Source organism: Liolophura sinensis, chromosome 8 (assembly GCF_032854445.1).
Source record: "Liolophura sinensis isolate JHLJ2023 chromosome 8, CUHK_Ljap_v2, whole genome shotgun sequence".
NCBI classification, from domain to species: Eukaryota; Metazoa; Mollusca; class Polyplacophora; order Chitonida; family Chitonidae; genus Liolophura; species Liolophura sinensis.
Genome location: NC_088302.1, coordinates 30927551 through 30955351, shown reverse-complemented (window position 1 = coordinate 30955351; position 27801 = coordinate 30927551). Strand labels below are relative to the sequence as shown.

The following is a 27801-nucleotide window of genomic DNA, read 5'->3' as shown; positions in this document are numbered from 1 at the left end:
GCTTTTTCCATACTCTATATGCAGACATATTAACCTCAATGCTTGCATCTTATAGATTACATAACCTGTGGTATAAACACTGTTTATCCCTTTTTCTACAGGAGCCCATCATTCCGATGAGTTCAGTGAAGAGGACAGTTTTGATCGTTTCGAAGAAAAGGTATGTTCATGGTTTTTATTTTCTGAGAGAAATCTTTTAATAGAAATACTTAGGTTTTTCTGTATTTGGTTGGTAGCTTAATATTCATTAGGTAAAGTGTACATATTTGAATTTTGTGTAATAACATTCAAGGTCACAAAAGCAGGGTTCTGTGTAGTGCTCAAAATCATAGCTAATGCTAGCTAAGGTAGATAATTGAAAGTCATTGAAAAATGATTTTATAAAAATGGAAATATTTAGCCCTCCACCGCATAACTTTTATGCAGGCTACAAATGTTAACGCTTGCAATTGGGGTGCCTGCAGTGGAAATTCCTCCAAACCATACATTCGTTATATACATAAATGTTCTGTTGACACATCAGTGTTCTGTTGACACATCTGTGTTCTGTTGACACATCTGTGTTCTGTTGATACATCTGTGTTTCTGTTGATACATCAGTGTTCTCTTCATACATCTATATTCTCTTCACACAGTTGGAAAGAGAAGAAGAAAACTTAAGGAACAAATCTTCAACATTTACACCAATGATAGATTCTTTGCTGAGGGAAAACCCAGAGGTGAACTCTGACAGGAGAGCATCATGGGAAGAGGAAGAGGTGGAGCATAATGACACTGAGATGGATCAAGTGGAGACAAGTAACAGTCAAAAGCCAGAGCAAGAAGATGAACAAATCAGGCCCTCAGACAACTATGAGGTGATTCTGGGATTTTAACATCTCACTACAAACTTTCTGAAGGCCATTCTTCTCTACTGGCTCGAGGCATGACATCACTATTTTGTGTGCTTAGCATCTGACCCCCTCAAGCATATTAAGTGGTAACATCATGTCTGAAGCCCCTGAAAAAGAAAGAGGAAAAAAACTTATGCCTCAAAGAAATTGATTGTCTGATGTCAAAATTTAAATGATTAGTTTGCAGTAAAAATTACTTCATGGAAAATTTCACATATACTTCTTTTGGCAGTTATGCAATGATTATTAAATTTATGTACAATCAGTTTATTTATCTTGGTTTTCAATTTTTGACGTTTATTTCCATCAAAACTGATATAGTAAATTGCTAAAAAGTTAAACTATGTAACATGTAATTTGTTATCCCATTGTTATGAGTACCTGATGTGTTGGGTAGATACAGAGTTCGAGATACAATGAACCCGAGGATACGAGACAAGATTCTGCTGAGGAGGCTGAAGAATCAGAGAGTCACGCAACTCCGGCAGAGTCTCGATACAGGGAGTCCCATCTTGAGGAGACTGTCCCAGCCCAGCAGGTAGAAGAAGAAGTGGAGGAGCCAGTCCTGCGTCGACAGCTACGGCCTCAGCGCGACACCAGTAAACCTCTGTACCCCACTCCCTACAGATCAGGTGAGCTCTTAACCCAGACTTGAAGTTAAAGCTCTGCCCATACAGGGACACATGCATGCAATATGTAATACCCATAATGGGTGCCCAAATTGGAGCAAAAGTCACAGGAATCCCAAACTAAGAGTGTATGAATTTTTTATTACATTAATGTTGGTTAAAAATTGCTTTGAGCTCGATATCGCTAATATCGATGTTGCATATTCCAACTAAATTTTTACTGAAAATCTGAATAATAGTTCATATTAATTGAATATTAATTTATTATATTAATAAAAGACCATTAAGAGGTGCCAAAATTAAAAAGCAGTATTTGACCCTGCCATAACAAGAAACTTGTCTACCTTGGTTTGGGCTGAATGTTAGCGAATATTGACCACATTGATATATTGTACCAGACATTTATAAAGTAGTGAGAGGACATGGAAATGCTTTCAGTGGCCATGCGGGCGTTCGTCCGTCCGTCCGTCCATCCGTCTGTTTCACTTTCTCTAGTGAACATGATATCTTGAGCAGGTTTTAACCATTGACTTGTCAGCAAACTGAGGGATGGGATTGCTTTTCATCACTGTCAGCCTTAGTTTATTTCCTTGCCGTCACACTTGTTGATGTGATCAAGACATTCTGAACAGTTTTTATCCAGTCAAATTCCAACTTACACAGTGGCTTGAGAAGTGCAGTTTCTCTCGTGATAAACAATAGTCTGTCTACTGATGTTATAATATTAATATATAATATGGTTTAGTATTATAGATCCCCAAATTGAGGAAAGGTAGACATATCCAGTAATATTGAATCAATCTTTAATTTTTGGGGCAAAATTATTTTCCAGACACCCTAGAATTCACCCCTGCTAGTGTAATTCAAGCAGAACCAGGCAAACCAATCAGCTTTGACATCAGTGTACCGGCCAGCAGTGATGCCTCCCCTTCAGATGGCAGTGGGATTGGCCCACCCAAGGCTTTACTGCGTTGGCAGAGGAGGCCACAATCACAGTATGGGAAGGAGACAGAGGAGACAAAAGAGCAGCCAAAACCAGAAATCATGGCTCAGTTCAGCAGACCTGCACAGGGAGAGGTCACACGCCAGTCGCTCTCTCAAGAGAAAATCGAACAGGAAATTCGCCCTACTGTCACACCTCGAACTCGATTAGATCTTAGCCGAGAAATAAAGAAGATGGAGGAGTGGGACAGACAGCAGGAGGAGCAACGACAGGTACTGATTTGTTTCCCTTTGTTACACCCGGTAATATACAAATATGATTGCCTTGAAGTTATTTTGTCATCAACATGGTCTGCATCAAATTATTTTCAAGAATATGTGTTTACCTGAAGTTTGAGCCATGTAAAAAGGACTTTTTTAACATCAGATTGAAGAAGTATATGTGTAACATCATACGGGAATTAAAACGCCATCAAAAATATTTTCAAAGAAAATGTAAGTTTATGTGCTGTGGTTAGTTTTGTAATTGTTGAGGATACTTTGTTTCCTGTACAGCAAAAGCAAACATCATCACCTGAGATGTCAGTGACCAATGGGGAGGTAACTCTTGTCACACACTTTGGTTCTGGTACACCTGTATATGGCTTTGTCTTTCTGGCTTCATCTGTTTGTACTGCAGTGCTTTTTCTTTGCTACCTGAATATATATCATTTCAATTTCCTTTCTGCATCAATGATAAAGGGATTATACCCAGAATGATCAGAAACCATTTATATGAAATGGCTAGTAAAACAACTTGCTGTAATATCAAATTCTGGTAATTTTACAATTTTGAAAACTTTAATTATATATATAATACTCACTTCATTGAACCCTTGAGAGCTGTGCTACATATCTTATTTTTTCTTTTCTTTGAAATTCTTCTTATATATAGGTATATATTACATTGGTTTCTAGCTTTTCCCAGTGCTTTCTGCTTCACAGATATTGATAATATAATAACAATACATGTATGGTTTATAACTTCTGGTATTTTGTCTCTGTGCTAGTGTCTCCCACATAAAATGTAATGTTTTGTTTCACAGTGTTGTATGTAATAATTAATTTGAAGACAATATAATTAATTTAACATATTAATTTACTTACATGTAAGATAACCTCTAGAAAAAAATATTTATCTCCAAATGGTTATCTATGAAAAGTCTATTGTGGTGAAATTTCTGACCTCTGACAGTGTGTCTGCTTGTTTTGTATCTGACTAAATCTTCTGGATTTTATAGTACTTATGAGTTGTGGCTTTCTGTGACTTTCCTTTTTTTCACGACGTATATTCTTTTTGATAAAACTCTTACTGGTTATATTTAACAAATTTTATGTTGCTAATAAATGTGGTTATTTCTAAGTCAATTTTGATAATTTCATGCCTCCCTGCTTGGCATGTTTGGTTGTTGCTTTCTGCAATTTTGCTTTGCATTTGTTTGATAAAATTGCTAATTCATTTAAAAGGTACATGTACCTCGGTACTATTCTTGTAGTTTGAAAATTCTTTTTAAGATTCAGTGGTAGTGCATATTTTTAGAAATTGAAGAAATATTTTGTCTCCAAAAGTAAAGATGGTGAAGATACTATTGTGAACATTTTTTGGCTAATTTCTTCTGGAGGATAGCTGTTAATTTGCATATTTGTCCATTTGCAGAAACAGTTTGAACAGAATGTCAAAGCGATAAACTCTCGCTGGGAAACTGACAAGCAACAGGCTGAACGGAGAAGACAGGAAAAGTACAACGATGTAAGTCTGTTCTTGGTAGAAGTAGAAACAGTCAGTAAAGACAGACAACAAAGCTCCGTAAACGCCGATCAAATTCATAAATAAATCAACCAGTTACATATTTATTGACATTCTTGTTTGCTCTGAAAGCTTGTCGCATCCTGAGGTTCCTCTTTGATTCAACAGGAGCAAGTGCTACTGGAGCAGGAGAGGAAAAGGGTTGATGCCATGGAGGAGAGACGCTCTGAGCGGCGCGCACAGCGACAGGCGCAGATGGCGCAGCAAGTGCAGCAGATTAATCAGACACCGCAGAACACAGAGATGGTGATACAGCTGCCCAGTAATAGTGGCTTCCAAATCGACCCTATGAACAAACCAGATCTCACGCTCGACACAAAGTAAGGGTCGGAGGGAAAAGTTCTGCTTTCATCATGCTCGTAATCCCTTTTGGGCCAATGGGAATACTAATATGAAACTGTCTACAATAGTGGAGAATGTTTTTCATTGTTGTAACCATCTCCAGTATGTAAATGGCATTAACAAAAGGTAAAATTGATCATCTTGGCACTTGATCACGGGTTGGTCATGTGACTGGGTGAAGCTCATACTGTATGGAGGCTGTTTTATGTAGAGGTCGTAACTTTACGTTGGTCTAACCTTCCCTGACGACGCATACTGACAGCTTCGTGGCCTTGGTACTTGCAACCAGCGTAACATTACGACCGCTTTGAGCAAAAGCTCCCAGGTATCTTAATTTGACATAGCATTCCAGTGAGGCAGCAGTATAAATTTGAGACTGAAAAAAGAGGAAATATTATGACCACAGTAATGTTGGGGGGAAAATACTATTCTTTGTCAAAAAAATACGAAAAGAAAAAACGATAACATTGCCAGCAGCAAATAGGAAGGTTCTCTGTTGTCTGGACTATCACTAACTACAACATAACAAGCTGATAGCCATCTTAACATTTTTTTGTTTACATCTTAACATTGCACTGTTTACATCTTAACATTGCATTGTTTACATCTTAATATTGCATTGTTTACAAATTTTTGGTACATGTACATATACAATGGTTTTGATTTTTTTTGTTCGTATTTGTTTTGTAGTGATGGTTTCCAGGAAGTGAACTTCCGTGTGAATATGAACCAGCAGTCTTCAGCACCTGCCTTTCCATCCTCATCCTCGGCCTCAATTGGTAACAGAATTTTGTTTGCAACTGACTGCTTTAATCATAATTGTTTTGAAAAAATGAACATACAGTGTGGAAGGTGTCACTTTTCCTTATGTTCTTGGTTTGAAGAAAGAGTGGCCTCCATTGGTGATGACAAAGTACTGTAAAGTCATGCAGTTGATTAAGAGTGCTTGGGACAAACATTAATAGAAATGTTGGAAAAGGGTTATCCTAAAAAATGACGTAAAATTTCGTTCATAACTTAGTTCCTCGTTTTTCAAGAATCTGGGAGATTTATTGATTTTTAAAAAGGTGCTTTGAGAGGTGTTTGAAAGATAGGATGATATCCTTCTGAGAAAATGTAAATTCTTAGTACCAGAAGTAATACCACGTGACATTTATTTGCCTCAAAAATGCTCTTTTCTGGTCGAATTTTAAGTCCTGTAGTGTAATGCTTTGATTGACTTAAATAGATATTGACTGGCTTTTTCTGTGAATGAGATTTTTGTCCTTACCATGTATATATTTATAGTTGGCGAGCCCTATAGTGAAGTACATGTAGATGTGGATTTTGCCGGTTTATTTATATTTCCTTTTTCCTTCACCCATAAACTTTACATTGCGGACATATCAGTGAAAAATAAAATGCCAAGCAGTCAATTAATCTAAACTGGAATAGAGAACTGTCCTGAACAGGACAGTATGCTAATGGTTTGTGTGACATAATGTAACATTTAACCACACAGGAGTTAGATCGGGTTTTTCCCCCGGTCTGGGTCCCCCACCCACCCACCCATCCCCCCATCCCCCACCTCCCGGGGCTCTGCTCGATTTGCTCCCACCGTAACATTGGTCACCATCATGTAAGTGAAATATTCTTGAGTACAGTGTAAAACACCAATCAAATAAATAAATCAAATAATCTTTGCAGAAAGGAAAAGACAGGCAGACTTGGAGGAGGAGAGACTGCGGATACTGCAGGAGGAGCAGGAGATGAGGAGGCGATTGGAGGAGCAGAAAGAAGCAGAGGATAGGCGATTGAGGGAACGGGAGGAGCAGTTGAGGAGGCAAGAGGTGAGCTCGGGGACATTTTGGAAGTGGCCCTTTAGGTTAAAGGGCATAAAGGGAAATTATGCAGATAATAAAATGTTAACAGAATTTTAAGTAATAATGGGCAGTCAGAGTATGTATAGTAAAACTTGATTAAATTAATTTACATAGTACTTCTTAATTTTTTATCAATTTCTTTTTTGCTTTCAGATTTATTTTACACACTCAATAATATTTCACTTAAATACTGGTGTACAGGTTTAAAGGTGTAGGGCACCACATGAAATCTTGAGAAGCCTCATGGTGTATTTCAAGGTTTTCAGGGAAAAAACTTCATACAACTGTTTGTCTCCTGGCATATATCTTACAGTAATATTTTCTTGATAATATGAACCAAAGCTTTATCCTTTGGAGTTAAGCCATCAGAACACTGCTGAAGTTAAGTGAATATAGTGATTTTGTTTTTACTCTGTAACCTGACAACCAGCTTGATTATGGATGCAGGTGAAGTATACTTATGCTTACTGCAGTGTTTAACAGGCTTTAGAACTCCAGGGGCTATTGAAAATTCACAAAAGTATAAAAACAATCAAGCCTATAACTTCTCGAAGTTAATTGAAAATGTGGTTTTACCACATATGTACATTTTATTATTATTATTACATTTATTAATTACTTACCCTTGAGAATGAAAATTACACCTTTCCTCAGGATCTTGTGTTATTGGCCATCTTATGCATTGGGTTGTTTTAGATGAGAAATTGACCATTAAATTTAAGCCAAGAAATATTGCGAGTTTTGTTACAACTTTGCAGACGTTGCCTCTGGCAGATCGTATTCGTCAGAATCGTGCTAAACATTTACTGTTTGATCCGGGAGAAATTCTCTAAGAGCTGTACGTACACAGCATGGAGTTTGGATTTTGTTACAGTTCTTAGTGTACAGTGTTGCCTGATATATGCAACTTTGTTTGATTTTTGTTGATTTGATGGCATGATAATGAAGTCAGAGTACAAAATCCTAAGAGTAAATGTCATTCATTTCATCATAGGCATGATCGGACATGCATGCTAAATATGTGAGGTTTGTCTGACATCTACACTTGACTTTGCCTCCCTATGATGAAAACCTGTTGTTTTTTGTTATGTTTTTTATTTATTTGTTTTTATTTATTTTTTTTAGCGGTTAATGAATGTTAGAATTATTTAGCACTGATATGTGGACTAACAATTTTTGTTTTGTTCATCTTGTTTATTTTTCTTCAGTCTTGATTTTCACCATATTTATACGTGTGTTTTATTATTGTTTAGGTTTGTTTTATTTTTTATTTATTCATTAACAAATTTAAGTAATTCTAAGGCAGTTATGTTTGACTTCCTTGTAAGGAAGACATATCATTAACCTGATTAAGAACATAGCATATCAAGTCAACTTTTTGTTGTGTCATTTGCACTTCTCTATTTAATAAGTTCAATTGTGATGCTGGAAGCTCACTGTTTATTTTCGTGTTATATTTTGTGTAGTTATTATAGATTTTTAATAATGTGATATTAAATTATGTTACCATGAAACAAGCTGAGCAATATTAATAAGGCTTTATCTGTCATCAGACTTATGCTTGAGTGTGAACTGATGCGTTTTTTTTTTTTTTCTGCTCTCAGGAGCGTTTGCGACAAGAAGAAGAACGGCTGCGACAGGAACAGGAGCGGTTGCAGAAGGAGCGGCAGCAGCATTTGCAGGAACTGAACAGTCCTCGGGGAAGCAGCCCAGCTAGTGTGCCCAAACCTTCCCCGTCGTACGCCTCATCAAGTCCTGCCACTGTCTCCCCAGTGCGTAACACCCAACCTGACCAGCAGTTCTCCAGTACTGTGGTCATAGCTAACCCCGCCCCCAATAACTACTACGTCAAAGGCGTTGAACATTCGGTACCTTTCCAAAGCCCATTCTACAACAGTGCTAATAACAAGAATGACTCAGCCAAAAGTTCTCAGAGACTGACACGCGAGGATTTACTGGCAATGAGTCGCTCAGCCCGACCTCTCGAAGAAAAACCTCCATCTCTACAGCAACCTGACTCCCCGGATGCTTCCTCAGATGCACCCAAAACTCCCTTGTCCCCGACTAGCCCGATCATCCGTGAACCCCCTAGTCGGCAGGAAAAGCACTCTCTGAATGCTGTTCCCAAACCCAAGATCCATGATTCCACTGTGTGGATAGGAAATGCCAAGGAACCCCTGCAGATGACGACGACGTCAGCAAGGGCAGATGTGACGGCACCAAAACCAGCCAGACGCTCGGATATCATGAGAAAGCAGTACAGTAGTCCGCAAGACCACTGGTTGGTCCAAGAAGCTGAGAGGCGGAGACTAGAGGAGCAGAACAAAGGGCAAAGGTCAGGTGGGAGACAAGGGCAGTATAAGACTGGTCCGATTAAACCTCATGACAGCCTCGTCACAAACAGATGGAGGGAAAAGAGTCCACAGTTCAAACCCTCCAGGTCACAGCCAAATTTACGCGCCTCCACATCCTTCGAGCAGATGAGACAGAAGTTCACCGAGACGCCGAGCGAGTCCAACTTCAGGCCCAGTAATCCAGCCCTTCAGCCCAGGGCAGCCCCACGGAATTTCTCCAACGGGCCACACCACACTAGAGGTGACAGTGCTCCCGTATCCCGCCAATCTCACAACAGTGCTAATTCAAACTATCTGGGCGGGAACTCTGCTAGGAGTGGGGAACTTTCTCGTGCCTCCCCCAAACCCGCCCCTCGGTCCCGAACGAGTCCTGCGATGTCAGCAAACAGTCCCGAGCCTACGATGGCCATCAGTGGTCGACAGAGGTGCTCTCACTGTCAGGAGGAACTAGGTGAGTGACTCAGCAGTGGGCACACTTCCTGCACGTCAAGCATTTACAGGTCAACATGTTGTTCTTAGGGGCAGTAAGTGGTCGATTCTTTTGTGACCAGTCTAAAGTTAGTTGAAGACCACTTATCTTCCACCAATATAGTGTGCAAATCTGTATGTCACACATAGGAAAGTTTGTTCCTAACTTGTCAAAGGTCAGTTTAGGGGCGGCTTTCAGGTTTTCTCCAACTATAAAACTAACAGTCATTGTATAAATGACAAATTATGGAGTGTGGTGTTAATCAAGAGTCAAATAAATAAATAAATAAATAAATAATGCAAATATCAGGAAATCATACTGAGTTTCACTTTTCTAATTTGGCCATGGTATTGTTCTTGCCAACATTCCTGTGTCGTTGAGACCGGTCCCTGATAGCTCAGTTGGTAAAGCGTCCGCTGTAAGACTTTAAAAGAGGAAGTTGTAACTTTCTCACTTGGCTTTCAGCATTAAGGGGATAGTGCACTGACTGGTTGACCCGTATCAGTATAATGGCTTGGGTAGGGCAGCTTACTTGCCTTCAATCCGTCCTGCAACAAGGAGGCACATTACACGTACATGCACTCTAATGACTCCTCAGTCGTCATATGGCAGAAAACTTGTTAAATACAACATTAAACCTCAAGCACTCACTCACTGTGCCCTTGATAATTGAAGACACAGGCTGATCATGAAGCCAGGAGGTTTTCAGGCACTGTATTAGGTGAAAATCATAAAGTTGACACCTCAGTTCTGGAGTGCATTGTTCAACATCAGTTAGATAAATAATTATATGTAGATATTCTTTTACTGCAGTGATCTTGTGTTGCATGTTGTGCCACTAAACATTGTTGCACTGTTCTGTTGTTGCATGTTGTTCCACTAAACATTGTTGCACTGTTCTTGTGTTGTGTGTTGTACCACTAAACATTGTTGCACTGCTCTACATGTATGTTAACACTGTTGTGACTCAACACATCATTGTGCTGTTGGATGCTGTGCTTGTGTATGTTGCATTACTGTGGTTGATACAGTAAATTTCATCAGCTTTTTTGGTTTACAGCACACAAACTTTACAACATAAAACAAGGTCACTGAGTGCTTGTGGTTTGTAATGTACTGTTGTGTCATTATTTGTGTTTACTTACCTTTAGCCGTCATGGCTAAAGTAAGGTTATGAGATTAAACTTCAACAGAAATCAGTTCACATATTAGTACATTTTGCTGTGACAGGGTGCGTTTGCCTGGTTGAAAGATTGCTTGATTTACAGTGTGAAGAGTTAAAAGATATACTATTGAACTGTGCTGTGCATATACACATATCAGCCACTAAGCACCTGCTGTACTGGATCTGATTTCTCAGAGCTCAATCATCAACTTGCACGTCATGTTGCTAATGTATGTTTATGTAAAAACAGCTTAAGAACTGGTTGTCATGCTAGTTACTTGCTTTCTAAAGTAGCTCTCCCACAAGGCCGATTTACCTCAGAGGCTGACTTAGCCGTGACAAAAATCGGGATAAGTCCTGTTGTTGTTGTGTATAGCCCTACTTCAGTCCTGTTTAATCGGGGGTTAGTCTTGGTTGGTCGGGACTGTAGTAGGACTACAGGAAGATGCTGCCATGACTTGTTCCCAACTAACACCGACCTTTCAACGACCAGAACAGAGTGTAGTAGAACAGACGCAGACCTGTGCTACTGCTCCAGTAGTAGGACTTCTCAACGATATTAGACATTAATCATGTGATCATTTTTTCACTTGCACTTTTTTTTCCCTGCAGTTTCAGGGGTGTTTCACAACTTGCCATGCAAAATTTCCCCTTTCTTCTTGGAGGCATTTTTAAGACTAAATAATAAATTCACTTCACACCCCTTTTAAAGGCAAATGTTTGTTCAAGTGTTAATGGGATTCTACAATAGACATACAAGGATTGTACAACAACAGCAGGACATGACGACGACAACAATACGACTAATCCACAAGTATTCAGCGAGTATACAGGAGTGGTACGACTTTACTACGACAACGTCACGACTGTTCTAGGACTAACCTACAAGTCTAATACGAGCTTAACACAAGGTTCCCTAGATCGAGAAACGATTTTGACAATACAACTGAACTACAACAACAACATTAGGACTGCAGCATGACTTGTACGAGTCCCTAGTAAAATGACTGCTCTACGAGTACACCACAATATATTTACGACCCTTGAATACTCAGAATTTTCAGCATGTTCAATCCAGCAACTTGTGGATGTGTGTGGGTATCCCCTAGGCTCTGCCCGTTTTCCACCCACCATAATGCTGGCCGCCGTCATATAAGTGAAATATTCTAGAGTCCGGCGTAAAAAAACATTCAGATAAATAAATAAATAAACATGTTCAAAAAAAAAAACCACTCACTAGGACTGGGCTTTATCAGCTCAACCTTGCCAGAAAAAAGTCATGACAACTCCACGACATTTTGTCGACAACACCAGAGTTTCCCCGACACTTCATGAATTTAACACTTGACCCACTCGGTACACGAATTCGGCTCCGTGTGAGAGCCCCTTTAGACATGTGTATATACGTAACTCAGGTGTGTCACTTTCAGAGCTACATGTGCAAACGTGTTCATACGGTAAATGACCTCAGATTCTGCCCCTCTACAAATTTGCACATTTTGCCTGATTCTGAGAGTTCTGTTGATCTTTTGAAAGGTAGGATGAATTTCTACTGGAAAAATGTTTCAACGTCAAGAGTAATATGATACTGTTTTTGCCTCTGAAACTGCACTTTTGGGGGCAAGAAATTAGGTCATTTACGGTATATATGTGTATTTGTAAGTCCTGTGTATATGTCATAGTACTGTGTGGGCAGTGGCGCAACCTGCTGTGTACACGTAGTGTAGCGGTATAACCTTGGAATGTAGCTGTTTTGTGCTACATGTAGCAGGTACCCCGCCTCACCTCGTCTTTCTGTTTGTCTGTTTCGCTACCTGCTGTTTAGGGTACGGTGCTGCCATGGTCATCGAATCTCTCAACCTGCACTACCACATGCAATGTTTCCGATGTTGTGTTTGTCATGCCCAATTAGGGAACGGAGCAGAGGGCGCAGACGTCCGGGTACGAGGCTGGAAGCTGCACTGTCGCAACTGTTACAGCAATGATGAAGGTATCTTTTCATTAAGTGACATTCGCTGCACTAGTACTGTAGTCAGGGTAAAGGGGTGTACCTCTGTAACAATGAACAAACACACAAACACAGTATTCAGAAACTAGTGATTTGTGTCAGGAAATGAGGGGAAAATTAGAACATTTTGTGTCTGATTGTCAATGAAAAGAATAATACTTTATACTTCTGTTAAAATATACAGATTACATCTTTCACAAATATTGATGTAATAGCTCCCATGTTGCCTTTGTGGCCCTATTTGTTTTCATAGTGGCCCTGTTTGTTGCCATATGGGTCTTGGATGAGTGAATAGGGCCTTTAAACATAATTTCAGGTCATATGTTGCTCATGTTGCCTAGGGTCTTTCGTATGTGGATAGGGTCTTCAATCAATAGTTCATAAAGAGCGAAAACATAACACAAAGCACATGTACAGCCATATCCACAGTAAATGTTTGCTATCTCCATGGAAACTACAGGTACCCCTTACTGCCTCTGCTTGCTTTTGCTATTTGTTCTAAAAGCGTTAAAGCTGTGTACTGTCGTGAATCAATCAACCTTCTTTGCCTGTTTTCAGCTAGTTCAGTACTTTTAACATACACTGTGTGTTGGCTTAAAGATAATTGGGCAGATAAACTTATTATGTACAAATACTTTATATAGATTATAAATTAAATGAGTTTGGCAGTGTACCCTCCTCATCACATAGTTCAATAATCAGTAATCTTTTAACGCAGACTCATAAGCTACATTTTAGGCCATAACAATAATACCTTATCCTTTAGCTCAGATCCATAGGCTACATTTTAAGCTGTAACAATAATATCCTATCTTTTAGCTCAGACCCAAAGGCTACATTTAAAGTGGTAACAATAATACCCTAGCATTTCCCTCAGACCCAAAGGCTACATTTAAAGCTGTAACAATAATACCCTAGCATTTCCCTCAGACCCAAAGGCTACATTTAAAGCTGTAACAATAATACCCTAGCATTTCCCTCAGACCCAAAGGCTACATTTTAAGCTGTAACAACAATATCCTAGCATTTTGCTCAGATCCAAAGGCTACTTTTAAAGCTGTAATAATAATACTCTAGCATTTAGCTCAGACCCATATGCTACATTTTAAGCTGTAAGAATAATACCCTAGCATTTAGCTCAGACCCATGGGTTACATTTTAAGCTGTAAAAGTAATAGCCTATCTTTTAGCTTAAACTCATAAGCTACATTTTAAGTTATTTCTTGTGGTCAGAATTTATTACCAAAGTGGACTGACATTTCACTCATCACACATGACAACTATTCCTTAGTAGTTGGTTCAGACTTGTTGCTTATATTTCAAGGGTTTTTTTAATGATCATTCAAAATTACCATAGTGGTTAGGTAGTGCACTCATCATGTGATACAATAATTCTTCAATCGTTAGTTCAAAACATTGAGCTATGTTTTTAACTTGTTTCTGGAAATACCATTGCACCCATCAGGTACATATAATACAATAATTATGTAGTACTAACCTTAGTGGTGGACCTTCAAACGAACCATTTCAAGCAAGAAATAGGGATGTGACGTCATTCATACCGTTTGAGTCACTTCAGTCTATCTGATGTTTTAAAAACATTTTACTCAGTTGGAAAAATTGTAAAAACATAAATCAAACGGTTTTGCTGGACAGCATTTAATGGTCTTTTGTTTTTTAAATACTTCATTTTAGTGTTTGCTTTACCTTTAAGTAGTCCCTACCTTACATACATTTAGCCTCACCCCCACTCCCCACCCCCAAACCCACCTGCAGTGAGCAGGTAAGCATTATAGTCCTAGAACTGAGTGATTAACATAGCTGCGTGATATCTTTGTAGCAGCAGCCAGTAAAAAGGCTGTGCCCTGAAATGCTCCAAAAGTGGCACGAGGAGTAAGTAATCCGCTAACGAACTTGGCGTGATGTCATCATCTCTCTAATTAATACTGCTGCTTTTTGTTTGACAACCAAATCGTAGGCCCGAGTGAACACTTTTAACCCTGAGCTGTAGATTTCTGCCTGTGTGTAAAATGTGTGTGTGTGTGTGTTTGCCATTAACAGTTGAGTGATGAATAAACTATATATGTACACATGCTTCTTGATAATAGCATATATGTTGTGCCTCTGAATTTGTTTACCAATGGAAATTTCACATTTGTAGTGTTTGCAGTAATTTGGGGGCTGGGGTTATAAAGTCAGTTTTGTTTAAAAATATAATCAAGTTTGTTGATGGCGTTCCAGACTAAAGCTGACCGAGGACTGTGGCTTACTACATAAGCCAGAACTAACTTCCTTAGCCTATGGTGGGACTGGTGTGCTAAAAAATTGATCTCCATAGAGAACAGTCACCATTGCTTTGGTTGTAGTAATTGTTGTGTGGTTTACACTGCTATAGACTTGTGTTCATCGTAACTATGCGTCTCTTTTGTTTGGGATCTTTTACAGTGTATATATATATCTATCTATATAATATATTATTTATCTAATTTCTTGAAGAAATTTCCCCTTTTTTTTAGTTGATTTATTTAGAAAATGCCTTATTTCATGTGCGCTTTTTTGCATCATTTTATACTCACGAGGAACAAAATGACTTGTATTCTCGTAGACGTAGTGGCAGCTTTATCTTTGCTTACTTCACTTTAGTTCTCTGTTTTCTTGAAACTTAATCATGTTGTTATCTAGATTATAATTCTGCAAATAACATTGCATGCGACAAGTACTTTTCCAATTGGGATGATTTTTCTGTCTACGATCAATACCAGGTTGATCAAAGGTGAATGCTAAGTATTTAGAGAATCTTTTGAGGAATTTAAAAAAGGACCGTAAAAGAAAAAGTTTCCTGGTAGTGTTTGTCACAGTACTCCGTTTCAGTAAAAATTCTTTTGTGCAGTGTTGAAATGTTGCTTTTTCTTTTCATAAATTCAAAGTGGCTGCACCGCTGCTTTAGTGCCAAGACTCACTCTAGTGTTCCAGATTCAGTCTAGTGCTCAAGATTCATTCAATGCCCAAGATTCATCCAAGTGCCCAAGATTCACTTCTGTGTTTAAGGCTTACTTTTGTGCTCAAGTCTCGCTGAGGTGTTCAAAATTAACCTTGCTCAACCTGAAGAGAACGATTATAAAATGAGTTAATAGTCTAACTAAAGTTTTAAAGGAAAGTTCAAAGACTTCCATACATCACTTTTATTCACCTTTGACCAACCACATTTTCAAGCTTATTCAAGGTGTCTGCTTATCAAAACCATTACTTTTATAGAAAAATAAATCTTCCCCCAGAGCTACATCTTCAAAAACTGTTTTTCTGCCTCTTAGGTCTGTTAAAATTTGGTTGCTTAATTTTCTCTTCTTTGTGTCATTTGTTAGTTACAGTACAAGGTACATAATATAGACTACCTTAAATTTGATCTATATCACATTATTGGCCTTCTTCATTAAAACACTTGATGTATTTTTTTTTTATTTTATATGCTCTTATAAAATGCACATGTATGTGTAATTTGTAATATTAAGGGCAGGATTTTGAAATTCAGTGGCAAAATATCCGAATAGCGAAATACTGTTTCAAAACTGTTGTGATGGGAAAATACCTCCGTGTGTATGCATGCACAGACTGCCACCTTTGATATACCTGTGAGTTGTTCTTCTTTTTCGATGCAGAAATGTCTTTGACTATTAATGATGTTTTCATTTTTCTGTATGTTTTGTCTTTTCAGCTGGACTGAAATTCAGCAAAGTTTAGCCGGCCTGATTAATTTCGACTTTTTTCGCATTGTGTACCCACCAGATGGCAGCATTGAGGGACAGAGTCTGCGATTTTACAAGGGAAAAATTCCTGAATTGTCCAGCTGTATTTTGATTCTCCAGGACTTGATGTGTGGCGAGTTTAATCTGTTGATCTGTGAATTTGCCGGCAACCCATCCTCCATCTCACAAGATGTGATATCAGACGAACATAAGAGTGAAATAGGAACTTTGTTAAAGTGAAAATTACTTGATAATTGTCCCAGTGGATGCAAACCTTTTCTGGAGACATTTTCCCTAGACAAGCCACAGTTACATGTCATCTTTGCATTTTGATGCCAAAAATTTTTTACACAATTCGACTATATTTTTTCTAATGTGTACAGTGTCCATCTCATGATATACCGTAATATATTTTAAGTATATTATCTGAATATAGTCCCTGTACCTGTACATATGTTTCCAGATTGCCCTATACATGTAGGTATAGTCTGTAACCAGGAGATGTTACCCACTCTCGAGTGCATCCTTATGTCTAAACACATCAGTAAAGCTGAACACTGCTGATTGAGTGTTCTCCTCCTTTCACTAGTGTTGTGAATTGTGTACATTGTGCTGAATGCCTAGTTGAACCGTGATTTCTAAAGCCATATGAGGGAGGACATGAACTCAGTGTGGATTTGTTAAAAGTGTTCTGTGCAAGATACTAAGCGGAGATATGAAGTGGACTTTGCAGATGTGTTAGAAAACATAATGTGCTGTCAAGAGGTACATGTACTAAGCGGACATATGAAGTGGACTTTGCAGGGGTGTTAAAAACGTACTGTGCTGTCAAGAGATACACTTACTAAGTGGAATTTGCAGATGTTCAGTGTTAATAATGTTGAGATGCAAAGTGGAGATATATTTACACATGTACAAATTAAAATGCACTGTACAGCAAATTGGAGATAGATAGTGGACAGACTGGTACATTGACTGAACACAGAGACATGTGGTTGTCCATCAATTCAACTTCCTGTACAGAACACTGTGAGGGAGTTCCGTCACAATGATGGGGCTAATGGTCATTATTATACGAATACCTTTCGATAATTTCTTGAAGGGGGATAGTTTGAAACGGACACCAAATTGAATTTTACAAGTGATCATCTTTGGCATTGTAACGTCATTAATTCTCGCACGATTATGACATGTCGAGTGTGCGAGATGTTGACAAGTCACATCTGAATGCCTCCTTGGAGTATTGCATGTAACGGGTGCGACTTGTCATTTATGCAAACTTAATCTTACTAATGATCATCTAAACCCATATCGTATGCTACTATCTTACATAGAGTTTGAATTGCTTGTAATTATGCATCATACATGCTTCACATGATCATCTATCGGTACTTCCTAAATATTACTGAACACTTTAGCTATAACACGGATGATTTTAGCTGTGCTATAGATAATCATGGTTGTCTCCCTTTGTTATACACAACTTGCAGTGTTTATTTTATCGCTTCTACAGTGTAAATGAACATCTTATGTATCTACAGCGAGTGTTGTGTTGGTCTACTATTAAGCCTATACTTAGTTAATATTAACATTCCAGCTTAATCTTTTTTTTATATAAATCATCTCCTTATAGTTTATCAAGTTAGTGAAGAACTGCCTATGCAGAGCTAAGCCCCCTTTTTTTCCATTCTGACTGAAGATGGTAGCTTGAGTGCTTATAGCACACATGTAGGTGTAAGTCACACATTTACTTATGAGGAACTGTTTTGTTACCGGTATAAACTTAGATCTGAAGCTGTTATTTGTTATCTGTTGTAAGGATTATTTTGTGTACAGGAAAGTTGACTGTTACCTTCTTTTTTTTTTTTTTTTTTTTTTTTTTTTCATTTTTTTTATTTGTAAAATTAATTACTACTTGCAGTTGATTTTATTCAGAATATTAAGTGTTCTGGTAGCTTTGTGACTGGTACCTTTTATAATGTTAACATGTAGAGACTGGTACTTTACTTGTGAATATACACATACATTAGTTGTTTAGGTTGTGTTGAGATACTATGCAATCCATCTTATCAGGAGCCAGCTGAAATTATACTCATCACTATTTGATTGATGTCCTTCACCTTAGGGCACTTAAGAAAAGAATACTTCTGTGCTGTAATTAAGGGCTTACGAGAAGCCCTCACTATTTTCATGTATTAACTGCATGTAGTTTAATACTGTTATAAAAATGAATTCATTATCAATGACATATACATGTAGCATTGAGAAATTTAGATTTTGAACAGAATTGGAGTCATCAGCTCTGTACTAAATGAAGCAAATCTTGTTAAAAGCAAACCCATTATATGTCATGAATAGCATAACCTTATGCTGTAATTCTGTACTAGAAACTTACCCAGCCTTGCCTGAGTGGAATCACATCTTCATCAATTAATAAGCAATATTGTGAAAAAGGAGAATTTCAGACTTGTAAAGTTTAAAGGTGACATGATGTCGTCGTATTTAGTTTGTACATACACCACCTAGATATAGAGGTTTGTTTTTTCCATGGATCACAAGATTACCTCCCTTTGCTTAGAGGTTTGGAGAACCCCGTAGAGAAGATTGATGTCAAGAGAAAAACTTGGCCCTCCAATTTTCTGTGACTGTAGCAGAATAATTTTGTTTTTTAAGTTTTGGAACTTTGGTTCCTGTAGGATGAAATTTATTGGGACAACAGCCCTCGACATAAGGATAATTATGGTGATCGAGAAATCGATCCCCCGACCTAACGTTCAGGTGATCGGACATTTGATCTCCCCCAAATTCTTTGGTAACCGATCGATCCCCTGTATCGATTACGTAGGTTTCGAGAACCAAAATTGTTCCTTGTAATATACAGGTATGCCGTGAAGTTCATGTACACAATGATATATATGTATGCTCTGCATTATTTAATTTTGTTAGAGGGCTTCCCGTCTGTTTTCAGAAGTAACTAGTCCCAGTCTCGCTGCAGTCGCTGGTACGCCGTCCATGAAACCCACTGGCAATCGCAGCGAAGTCCGAGTGGTGGGTTTAACTGGCGAATTGATTGGAGCAATGTCTATGGTGTTTGACGTACTGATCGTGTAAAAAATGAAGAATTTATCATTGTCACTACTGATCACATTATTGTTGTATTTGTATTAGAAATAAACGTACCCAGTACTCCAAGCAGGTAATGAAATAATACAAATCCTGCTCTGGAAGGCATAATGTCTCCAGCACGTTCCCGCGCAAAGCTGACTGCTGCGAGAGGGTCACACGGGGTGGGTAAGTTTTGAAGTTGCGTAAAGAAATGTCTTTCGAAAAGTAATGATACAACTTGTAAATGTTGCTTGAATATTCTCAATTCACTATTTCTACAAAACATGACGTGTCCCGATTGCTGCTACCACAGAAAATCAGCGGAACCAAGCATTAAATAATAATGACATTAGTTCGAGTCGAAAACCCCCTACGCTAGCATGCTTTTGGACTCGCCCACACTTCCAGTCAATCAGTTACAGGCGGGGAATGCCACGGTGAAATTTAACCACTCAAAATTGAAAGTTTCGTATTCCTAACTTGTTATGCGATCTGTCTAAAGCAGACTTATGACTACCAGCCTGCGGTATATACGCATAAGTTATAGAACGTAATTATTGAATTTAAATACAAGGATTGATTGATGCATGTAGATCATGGCGATGTCTACAAACATTTCACTCACGCCATGTGGATTCGCAGTCAGTATTTTGGCAAGATAGGAGGTGAAGGAGAACATTGACTTTTCTACAATGAGGATAAATATGCATGACATATCTACCTGGCGTATCCGTTGCTATACCTATTTTTGCAAAAACTATTTTTCAAATGACTCATATTGGCCGGAGTTTTCGTTACTTCGCGTTGTTACCGTTTGGAGTTGTAATTGTATGTTAACATACCACGAAAGAACCAATGCTGGCGCAAGTCTTTGAAAAATAGCCTTCTGTACGTTTGTCTTTAATACAGGCGCAGTTGAATATGTAACAAAACCACACAATCATACTTAAATTTAATGTAAAAGACATAACATATAAGACGTTATTGCATTGAAATGCCAGGTCCCCCGAGGTGTATGTCATCACACACACGACTTCGTTACAAACGTTATATATATATATATTATATGCATGTATTTAAGTTTGCGATAAAAGGTAAAAAAATGAGTTTAAATAAGTAATCAATGTGCAAGAATGATACGACGTCCACACACATTATCATATATATTATACATGTATGTTGTAGAAATATTTTAGTTCAAAGCAAAACGTTAAAAATTCAAAACCAAATAAACGAGATCTGCACAAAAGTCATTCTTTCCTGTTGAAGTAATAACGTGTTGACGTGAAAAGTTCAGCCATGATTATGTAACAGTCAATCAACAAAGTCAGTGCAAGGCAAAGAACTAAATTTAATGGCACCTAGCTAAAGTTTTACACTTTTATGTAGGCGATCTTGTTTTTAATCACTCAGAATCTCCTCTTCGAATTCCATCGGCATTTCCACTGATTCGACATCGCTTATTTCTGAATCATCAGACACACTGTCTGCGTCACTATCAGTTTCTGAAATATACAGATGACTGTCATCCTCTAACAGAGGATTTCGGCTGGATGAGAATGGAGTGGGCATTATGGCTGGTCCAGGCTCGCTAGAACCTCCAGATTTGGCGACTTGCTTCGCCTTTCCACTTTTTCTTCTTGGTGTTGACAGATACTGTGACACTGCTCTATCCACCAGGCTTGTTTCATACTCGCTGTCCAGTTTTTCGAGCGATGGCAGGTTTATCCTGAGTACAAGCAGGTCATCCAGTGTACCCTTGCTCATGGACGTTCTGGCATCTGTCAAGGTCCGGCCGCAAACACTGAAACCGCGTTCCACCGTTGCAGAACTCCAAGCAAAACAAAGGCACAATTCTATCAGCAGTAGGATGTTGGGATACTTAGAGACATAATGCTGAAAGACTGTTTTCCACAGCTGCAAGGGGTTGCGGAATTTTCTGTACTTCGCAGCAACAACGGCCTTCAGCTGTCTGAACTCCGATTGGGCCTTTTTCATGTCGTACTCATGATACCCCAGCGGCTCTTGAAAATGCTCACTCAGCTTCTGGATTTTGTCAAGACCAAATGTCTTTTCTTCGAAGTCCCAGCATCTGTGGTCAGCTATTTGAACAGATGCATAGATTTCTTGTTCAGAGAGGAAAGGAGCAAATCTCGCATCAATAGCTTCAGATATTGCTGGGATCAGAGTCTCTTTAACTCTCCGGACATTTGCTTTTCCTTGGCGCACAAACTTGATGTCGTAGTCCTGTTTCACAATAGTGCAGTATTTTTCGACCTGTCTCTTTTGTTTTTCGTTTAGTTTTTCCTTGAAGGCAAGCGTCGCTGGCAAGTTTGTTGCTTTGGCCGATAGTTTCACACTGTCACTCTCGGCTGTCCCTTCCGTATCGAACGGCAAGTCTTCTTCAGTTGCCGTCAATTCACGAAGGTTGGTTTTTGCCTCTGAAATCGATTCAATGACGTCTGTTATTAGTGACGTTGGGGTTTGCAGGACGTATGACATTTGAGCTGTGACCCTCAGGACTTGCATGTAGAAGTTAAGACTGCTGAGATAGGAGTATGACAAGAACTTTCGTAGGTATCCACGGAGTTTTGCTACCGTTTCTGTCTTGCACGCGCCTGGTGTTTCTATCATATTTTCACAATACAAGCAGAGGGGCAAAAAGTACCATGGCCTTGCATGCCCTGTACTTGTGACTTTGAAATCTCGTCCCGTGCGCCTTCGTGAAAGCGACGCAAGTAACGCCCAATGCGATTGCTGTCGCTGTGAATATTCGTTTGGCTTTGCCACTGTTTCTGAAGTGATAATACATTTGTGTCATGATTTCGTCCACTTCTTCGAACGATTTGTCAGAGGCAAAGGCATCTTTAATGGCCAACTCCAGACGATGGTTTGAACAATGTACCACGAGCAGCCACTCTCGTTCAGCCTTCAGTTGGGTACATGCGCCATTATATTTCCCCATGTTTACACTGGCGCCGTCAGTGCAGATGCTCACCATCAGTTTGTCATGCCTTTCCTTCGGCACCTCACAGGAATCCAAAAATGCCTGATCGTAGGCCTGCTTTAAACTTCGAGCATCTTCCCCTCCGATCTCGGCCATATCCTGGCACTTTACAAGGAGCTCTACAGTGCATCCGTTCACTGCAATTTTTGCATAGATTAGCTCCTTTTCTGAACCCGTCTTCCTGGCCTGGGAGCCGTCCATAAGGCCCGAGAAGAAGTTGGAGCGGAGCAGCATTTTTGCAATGTCCTGTCGGAGTATTGCGGCCGTTATAGAAACGAACTGGCGACAACATTTGTCAGTGTCTTTTCCGCTTAACAGTTTGATTCCATTCTTGCGCTGTAGCGTAACAAGACTACGAAAGTCAGAAAACGGCCTTTCATGCCGGACAATGCAAAGGGCGGTGTTGAATAGGTGCCTATATGCTGTGCTTGAAGTTTGGTCGATAAGAATATCAATGCGGCGTTGACCAGATCCACTGGGAGGCCTTAAACAAAAGGGAGAGAAAATCATTTAGAAACTCGAGCTTAAACATTACAAATTATAATCTATATACGATGAACAACACATGCACACCAGTGTAACTATATGCATACGGCACCTATATTTTAAATATTTTCGTGATTATATTTAACAAGTTATTATTATATTCTACATTATTACATCAGTGTGTATCATTTTCCTATACAGTTACATTTATTTTAAACTTTAAATTTAATGTCTTTAAATGGTACGTACCCTGCCTGTGGAGCACTGCTCGTTGATGCCACGGGTGATTTGCCAAATCTTTGCTTGGCCCAGTCATGCAGTCCACCAGGTTTGATATGACGAGATAAGTTTCCTCGGTGGACGCACTCAACACCGTCTGCCAGGTTCACAATGCCATTAAACGCTGCACCTTTCACATTTCGCCTTGCCGCCTCTGCCCTGATAGCTGCCAAGTTGTCCGCACATATTTTGCACTGCAGTTTAGTGATATTACCATCACTGTCAGTTGCCAAAACTCTGAACTCTTCCTTGAAAGGCCACTTTTCGAAGGTTTTTTGATGGACAGTCTCTGGCTTTTTGGTAGCCATCAAAACATATTTATACACAAATAACGATTAAAATCTAAGCAATATTCGTCAGCTCCTCAAAAGATTCTGCTCGACGTAGCGCCAATATTCCGCTCTGGACTGTGACAAACATCTACAGCGCGGCGCCTCTGTCAATATTCTAATTAGCAGTTAAAACGATTGGCTATTATTTCTGGCGACCGTTGACCCAACGGTGGAATGCCATGGACTTTAACCTTGTTTTGATTACCTTGTTTTGCGATCGAGTAAACGGACACATGTACACATATATTGCATTCTATTAATACATACATGTACATTGTCTTTCCAGCAGAACCGATATCAATAGAATAAGAGATGGACAGATATGAATATGAAGACAAAAACTTAGCTGGCATTGTTTTAATCGCCTGAAAGAGACGCGGCACCAGATTTCTAGACAGCAGCAGAACAAGGGACCTTTGAGTTTAGGTTTGCAAGCCAATTCAAGCAAAATAATCCATGCAATGCATTTTAAGATTGGCATTGTGATATATGATACAAGTACGTATTCTCTTCAAAGTTTTCATTGACAGTTATGAAATTCCTAGATCGAAGTACAACAGACGCGTATTGGAACAACCTCACCACCCCTTTAGTTTCCAATAATTGGAATCGTCCAGATCACAGCATATGCATGCCTGTCAGTGTTGTTGGACCCTAAACTTCTGGTTGGTAAAGATACATGGGTATCAGTGAACGTTAAACTACACCTTCTGTGCGCCGCGCTTGGACAGTGACCCAATTAACTGTTTTATTTTTGTGATGACCAAATGTCTTTTGCGTCCTGACCCACGGCTCATAGCACATGCATGCATTTCCCTTCGCGCCGCACTGCGACAAGCTCCCCTTTGACTGAGCGGTTGCATTTTCGGCAGCGGCAGACACTACGTACACGTTCACTCCTAATCTGCCGAAATTATTTATCGGTCCCCTGTGGCTTTTATGGTAACCGACGTTTCGGTCCCCCTTTTTTCGAATGAGGTGATCGACACGTGATCGGTCGGTTCGATCTCCTCTTATGTCGAGGGCTGGACAAGCAACAGTTCCATTTTTTTTAGAGCATTGACTTAAAACAAAGTGCTAAATATGCAATATAAACTAGACGGTATGCCATATAGGCTAGGTTGTCTATAAAATCGGTTGGTTAATTTTACAATGCTAATGCAGGTTCATTACACACTGGGCCTTAATGTATCATTTTAATACCTTTGTATTATGTAAATAAAACTGACATTTCATGTACAAACAATTTACCACATGTTTCAATTCACCTGCTTCTCAGACAAGCTCATTTCTCTAATCCTCAAGCAATCATTTATTCCTTATGATCAAATTAGACTTTATTCCAATCAGCATGAACTAGATATTACAATAAACAATTCCTTATTTTAGTCCAGAACAATAAAGAATGGTTTTATTAAGCATGGTGGTTTGTCCAACTATGTTGTCGATTTTGACGGTTGTTAACAGATAATTGTTGTTCTGTTTATTTAGAGAACACATTTAGTGGATAGTGCTTTCAACCAATCACAAACTTCAGTACTAAAATACTTGTTGCTGAAGAAAAAGTCTTCACATGAAGACCTGATGGGCAGACCCAAAGAAACCACACCCCATTTGTGGCATGGATTGATAGACACATCACTGACCAATCATTAAACAAAAAGGTGTGTCCTTTTATGTGCCAATCAGTCATCTAAAATTAGACAGATTTCCATAATGAAGTCTATCTTATACTTGGAACTGGTTGCCGTTTGGCATTTTCCATAGAGGTGTGAATTCTAGAAAAGGACTGGCTCTACTGTTTCCATGGAGATGGCAACTATAGCTTTTAACATTGACTCTCCAAAAAGTTATTTTTCTCCTGAAAGATTTAAATCTGGTGTCACGAAATTAGAGACCACTTCATTGGCTTAATGGTTAGAGTCCATCTTGAACTCCATAGACTTGGGATCAACCCAAAGTCGTGTCATACCAAAGACTTTACAAATGGTACTTGTTCCTGCCTTGCCTCGTGCTCAGCACTGAGAGGCTAGATCAAAGAAACAAGTCAGGTGTCAGTGATGTGATGTGAGTGGGCTTGGTGTCTTTGGCATGATGTTTCGGTGGCAGCACAAAATAAGACACACGCCTAATTACTCCTCCTCATCATCTAACTGAACTATTGTTAAGTGCGGCATACACATACAGAAAATTAGTAATTAAGACCATAAAAGGTCTAGGTTTGAATCGCATTATCACACATAGAACTGACGGCCATCATATGAGTGAAAAATTCTTCAGTATGATATTAAATAACAATCAGATAAATTACACAATCCCATATATGATTGGTCAAAGATAGCGTAACCATAAGGATGGAAGCACAACTTTTCTACCTTTAACAATGGATTCCCATAGTTGTACATGTATGCTATACTAAAACTGTTACAATTTTGTGAATTTGCAGGCTAAAGATCAGAAGACCTAAGGCCATGAAAGGCCTAGGTCCAGTGTCAGAAAGTTACCGTACATGTATGAAATTCGCACATGTGGGACAATTGTAGGGTAATAGTGATGGACAAAGTATCGTACACCTGGCGTACAATTAAAAAAAAGGCATACAACACTTTGTTGGCCACTAGAAATGGGTGGAAAATCTGAGCAAAATGCCACCAAAGCAGCACAAACCTTGATCCGGCACCAGAAGATGGGCAAAATCCTCACAAACAGAGAAACTGTTGTCTAACATGAAGATATACCTAATTCTTCAACTTATTCAACTGCCTCTGTAACCAATATAAACATGTAACATTCTGAGAGAACTATGAGGAGTAGAAAAATAATTTGGACTGTTTTATGAAGCTTACAGCTTAGGGACACAAACAAACAAATTTTTAGCATCATCTTCAAAAATTGTATGCATAAATTCCACATCCAAAAAATGCTTTAATGGGATTAGCACACCAGAACGGTGCAATGATCCAGGAGCCTCCAACCAGTCACTGTAAGTTCAAGTCCAGCTGGCTTTCTCATCGGTCATACATGGGAAGAGCTGCCAGCAATCTGCAGATGGTTGTGGGTTGCCCCCGGTTTCCTCCAACCAGAATGCTGGCGGCCATCGTATAAGTGAAATATGGTTGAGTGTGGTGAAACAAATAAATCAATAAAAGATGCTTTAGCGGTTGGAAAGGTGAAAGGTTACAGTAGAGAGGATGAAAGGAATGAATTTATATCATGATCAATGACCTCCGGGTTATACAGACTATTAGGACGGTGTAGGCAGTTTAAGACCTGAAGATTCCCTACCTGCTGGGGTGTCCCTACATTCTGAGGTGTCCCTATATGCTGGGGTGTCCCTACATGCAGGGGTGTCCCTACATGCTGGGGTGTCCCTACTTTCCGGGGGTGTCCCCACTTGCTGGGGTGACCATTTCTGTTGAGCAGTTCCTACTTGCTGGAGTGACCCTACCTCGGGGTGTCTCCATGCTTGTTGGGATGTCCCTACTAGGTGGGTTCTCCTACTTGCTAGGTCCCCGTGCTGGGATGTCCCCACTTGCTGTGAAGTTCCTACTTGCTGTGGTGTCCCCACTTGCTGGGGTGACCATTTTTGTTTAGTTCCTATTTGCTGGAGTGACCCTACCTCTGGGTGTCTCCAAGCTTGGTGGGATATCCCTACTAGTTCTCCTACTTGCTAGGTCCTCATGCTGGGATGCTCCTACTTGATGTGGTGTTCCTTCTTGCTTCGATATCACTGCCATGTGCACGTTCCTACTTGCTGAGGCCGCTCATGGTTGCTGGGATATCCCCACTGGGTGGGTTCTCCTACTTGCTAGGTCCTCATGCTGGGATGTTCCTACTTGATATGGTGTTCCTTCTTGCTTGGATATCACTGCTATGTGCATGTTCCTACTTGCTGAGTCTGCTCATGGTTGCTGGGATATCCCCACTGGGTGGGTTCTCCTACTTGCTAGGTCCTCATGCTGGGATGTTCCTACTTTGTTGTGATGTTCCTTCCTGCTTGGATGTCACTGCTATTGTATGTTCCTACTTGCTGAGGCTGCCTATGGTTGGTGGTATATACCTACTAGGTGGGTGCTCTTACTTCTTGGTTGTACTTGATGGTATATCCCTTCTAGGTGAGTGCTCCTACTTGCTGGGTGTGCTTGGTGGTATATCCCTACTAGGTGGGTGCTCCTACTTGCTGGGTGTACTTGGTGGGATATCCCTACTTGGTGGGTGCTCCTACTTGTTGGGTGTGCTTGGTGGGATATCCCTACTTGGTGGGTGCTCCTGCTTGCTGGGTTCTCTTGGTGGTATATCCCCACTAGGTGTAATTGGTGGTATATCCCTACTTGGTACT

The 27801-nt window shown here is 39.6% G+C and overlaps 1 protein-coding gene across 4 annotated transcripts in view; it reads left to right on the top strand.

The window, feature by feature from the left end:
- The window catches only part of LOC135473991 (LIM domain only protein 7-like), a 75977-nt gene extending 58703 nt beyond the window's left edge, over positions 1 to 17274 (top strand). Inside the window, exons 12-25 of one of the 4 annotated variants that reach the window (XR_010444610.1) lie at positions 102 to 160; positions 636 to 857; positions 1291 to 1525; positions 2355 to 2737; positions 3020 to 3064; positions 4161 to 4253; positions 4419 to 4630; positions 5343 to 5431; positions 6339 to 6481; positions 8119 to 9319; positions 12328 to 12492; positions 14351 to 14403; positions 16223 to 17018; positions 17089 to 17274. Coding sequence is in view for 3 of the 4 variants with exons in the window: in XM_064753966.1 (XP_064610036.1) it covers positions 102 to 160; positions 636 to 857; positions 1291 to 1525; positions 2355 to 2737; positions 3020 to 3064; positions 4161 to 4253; positions 4419 to 4630; positions 5343 to 5431; positions 6339 to 6481; positions 8119 to 9319; positions 12328 to 12492; positions 14351 to 14379 (2876 nt within the window). In the remaining variant the exon portion in view is untranslated. Of the gene's footprint in view, positions 1 to 101; positions 161 to 635; positions 858 to 1290; positions 1526 to 2354; positions 2738 to 3019; positions 3065 to 4160; positions 4254 to 4418; positions 4631 to 5342; positions 5432 to 6338; positions 6482 to 8118; positions 9320 to 12327; positions 12493 to 14350; positions 14404 to 16222 lie in introns of all 4 variants that reach the window. The other 3 variants (XM_064753968.1, XM_064753966.1, XM_064753967.1) reach the window with 3 other exon arrangements.
- Positions 17275 to 27801: the final 10527 nt, after the last annotated feature.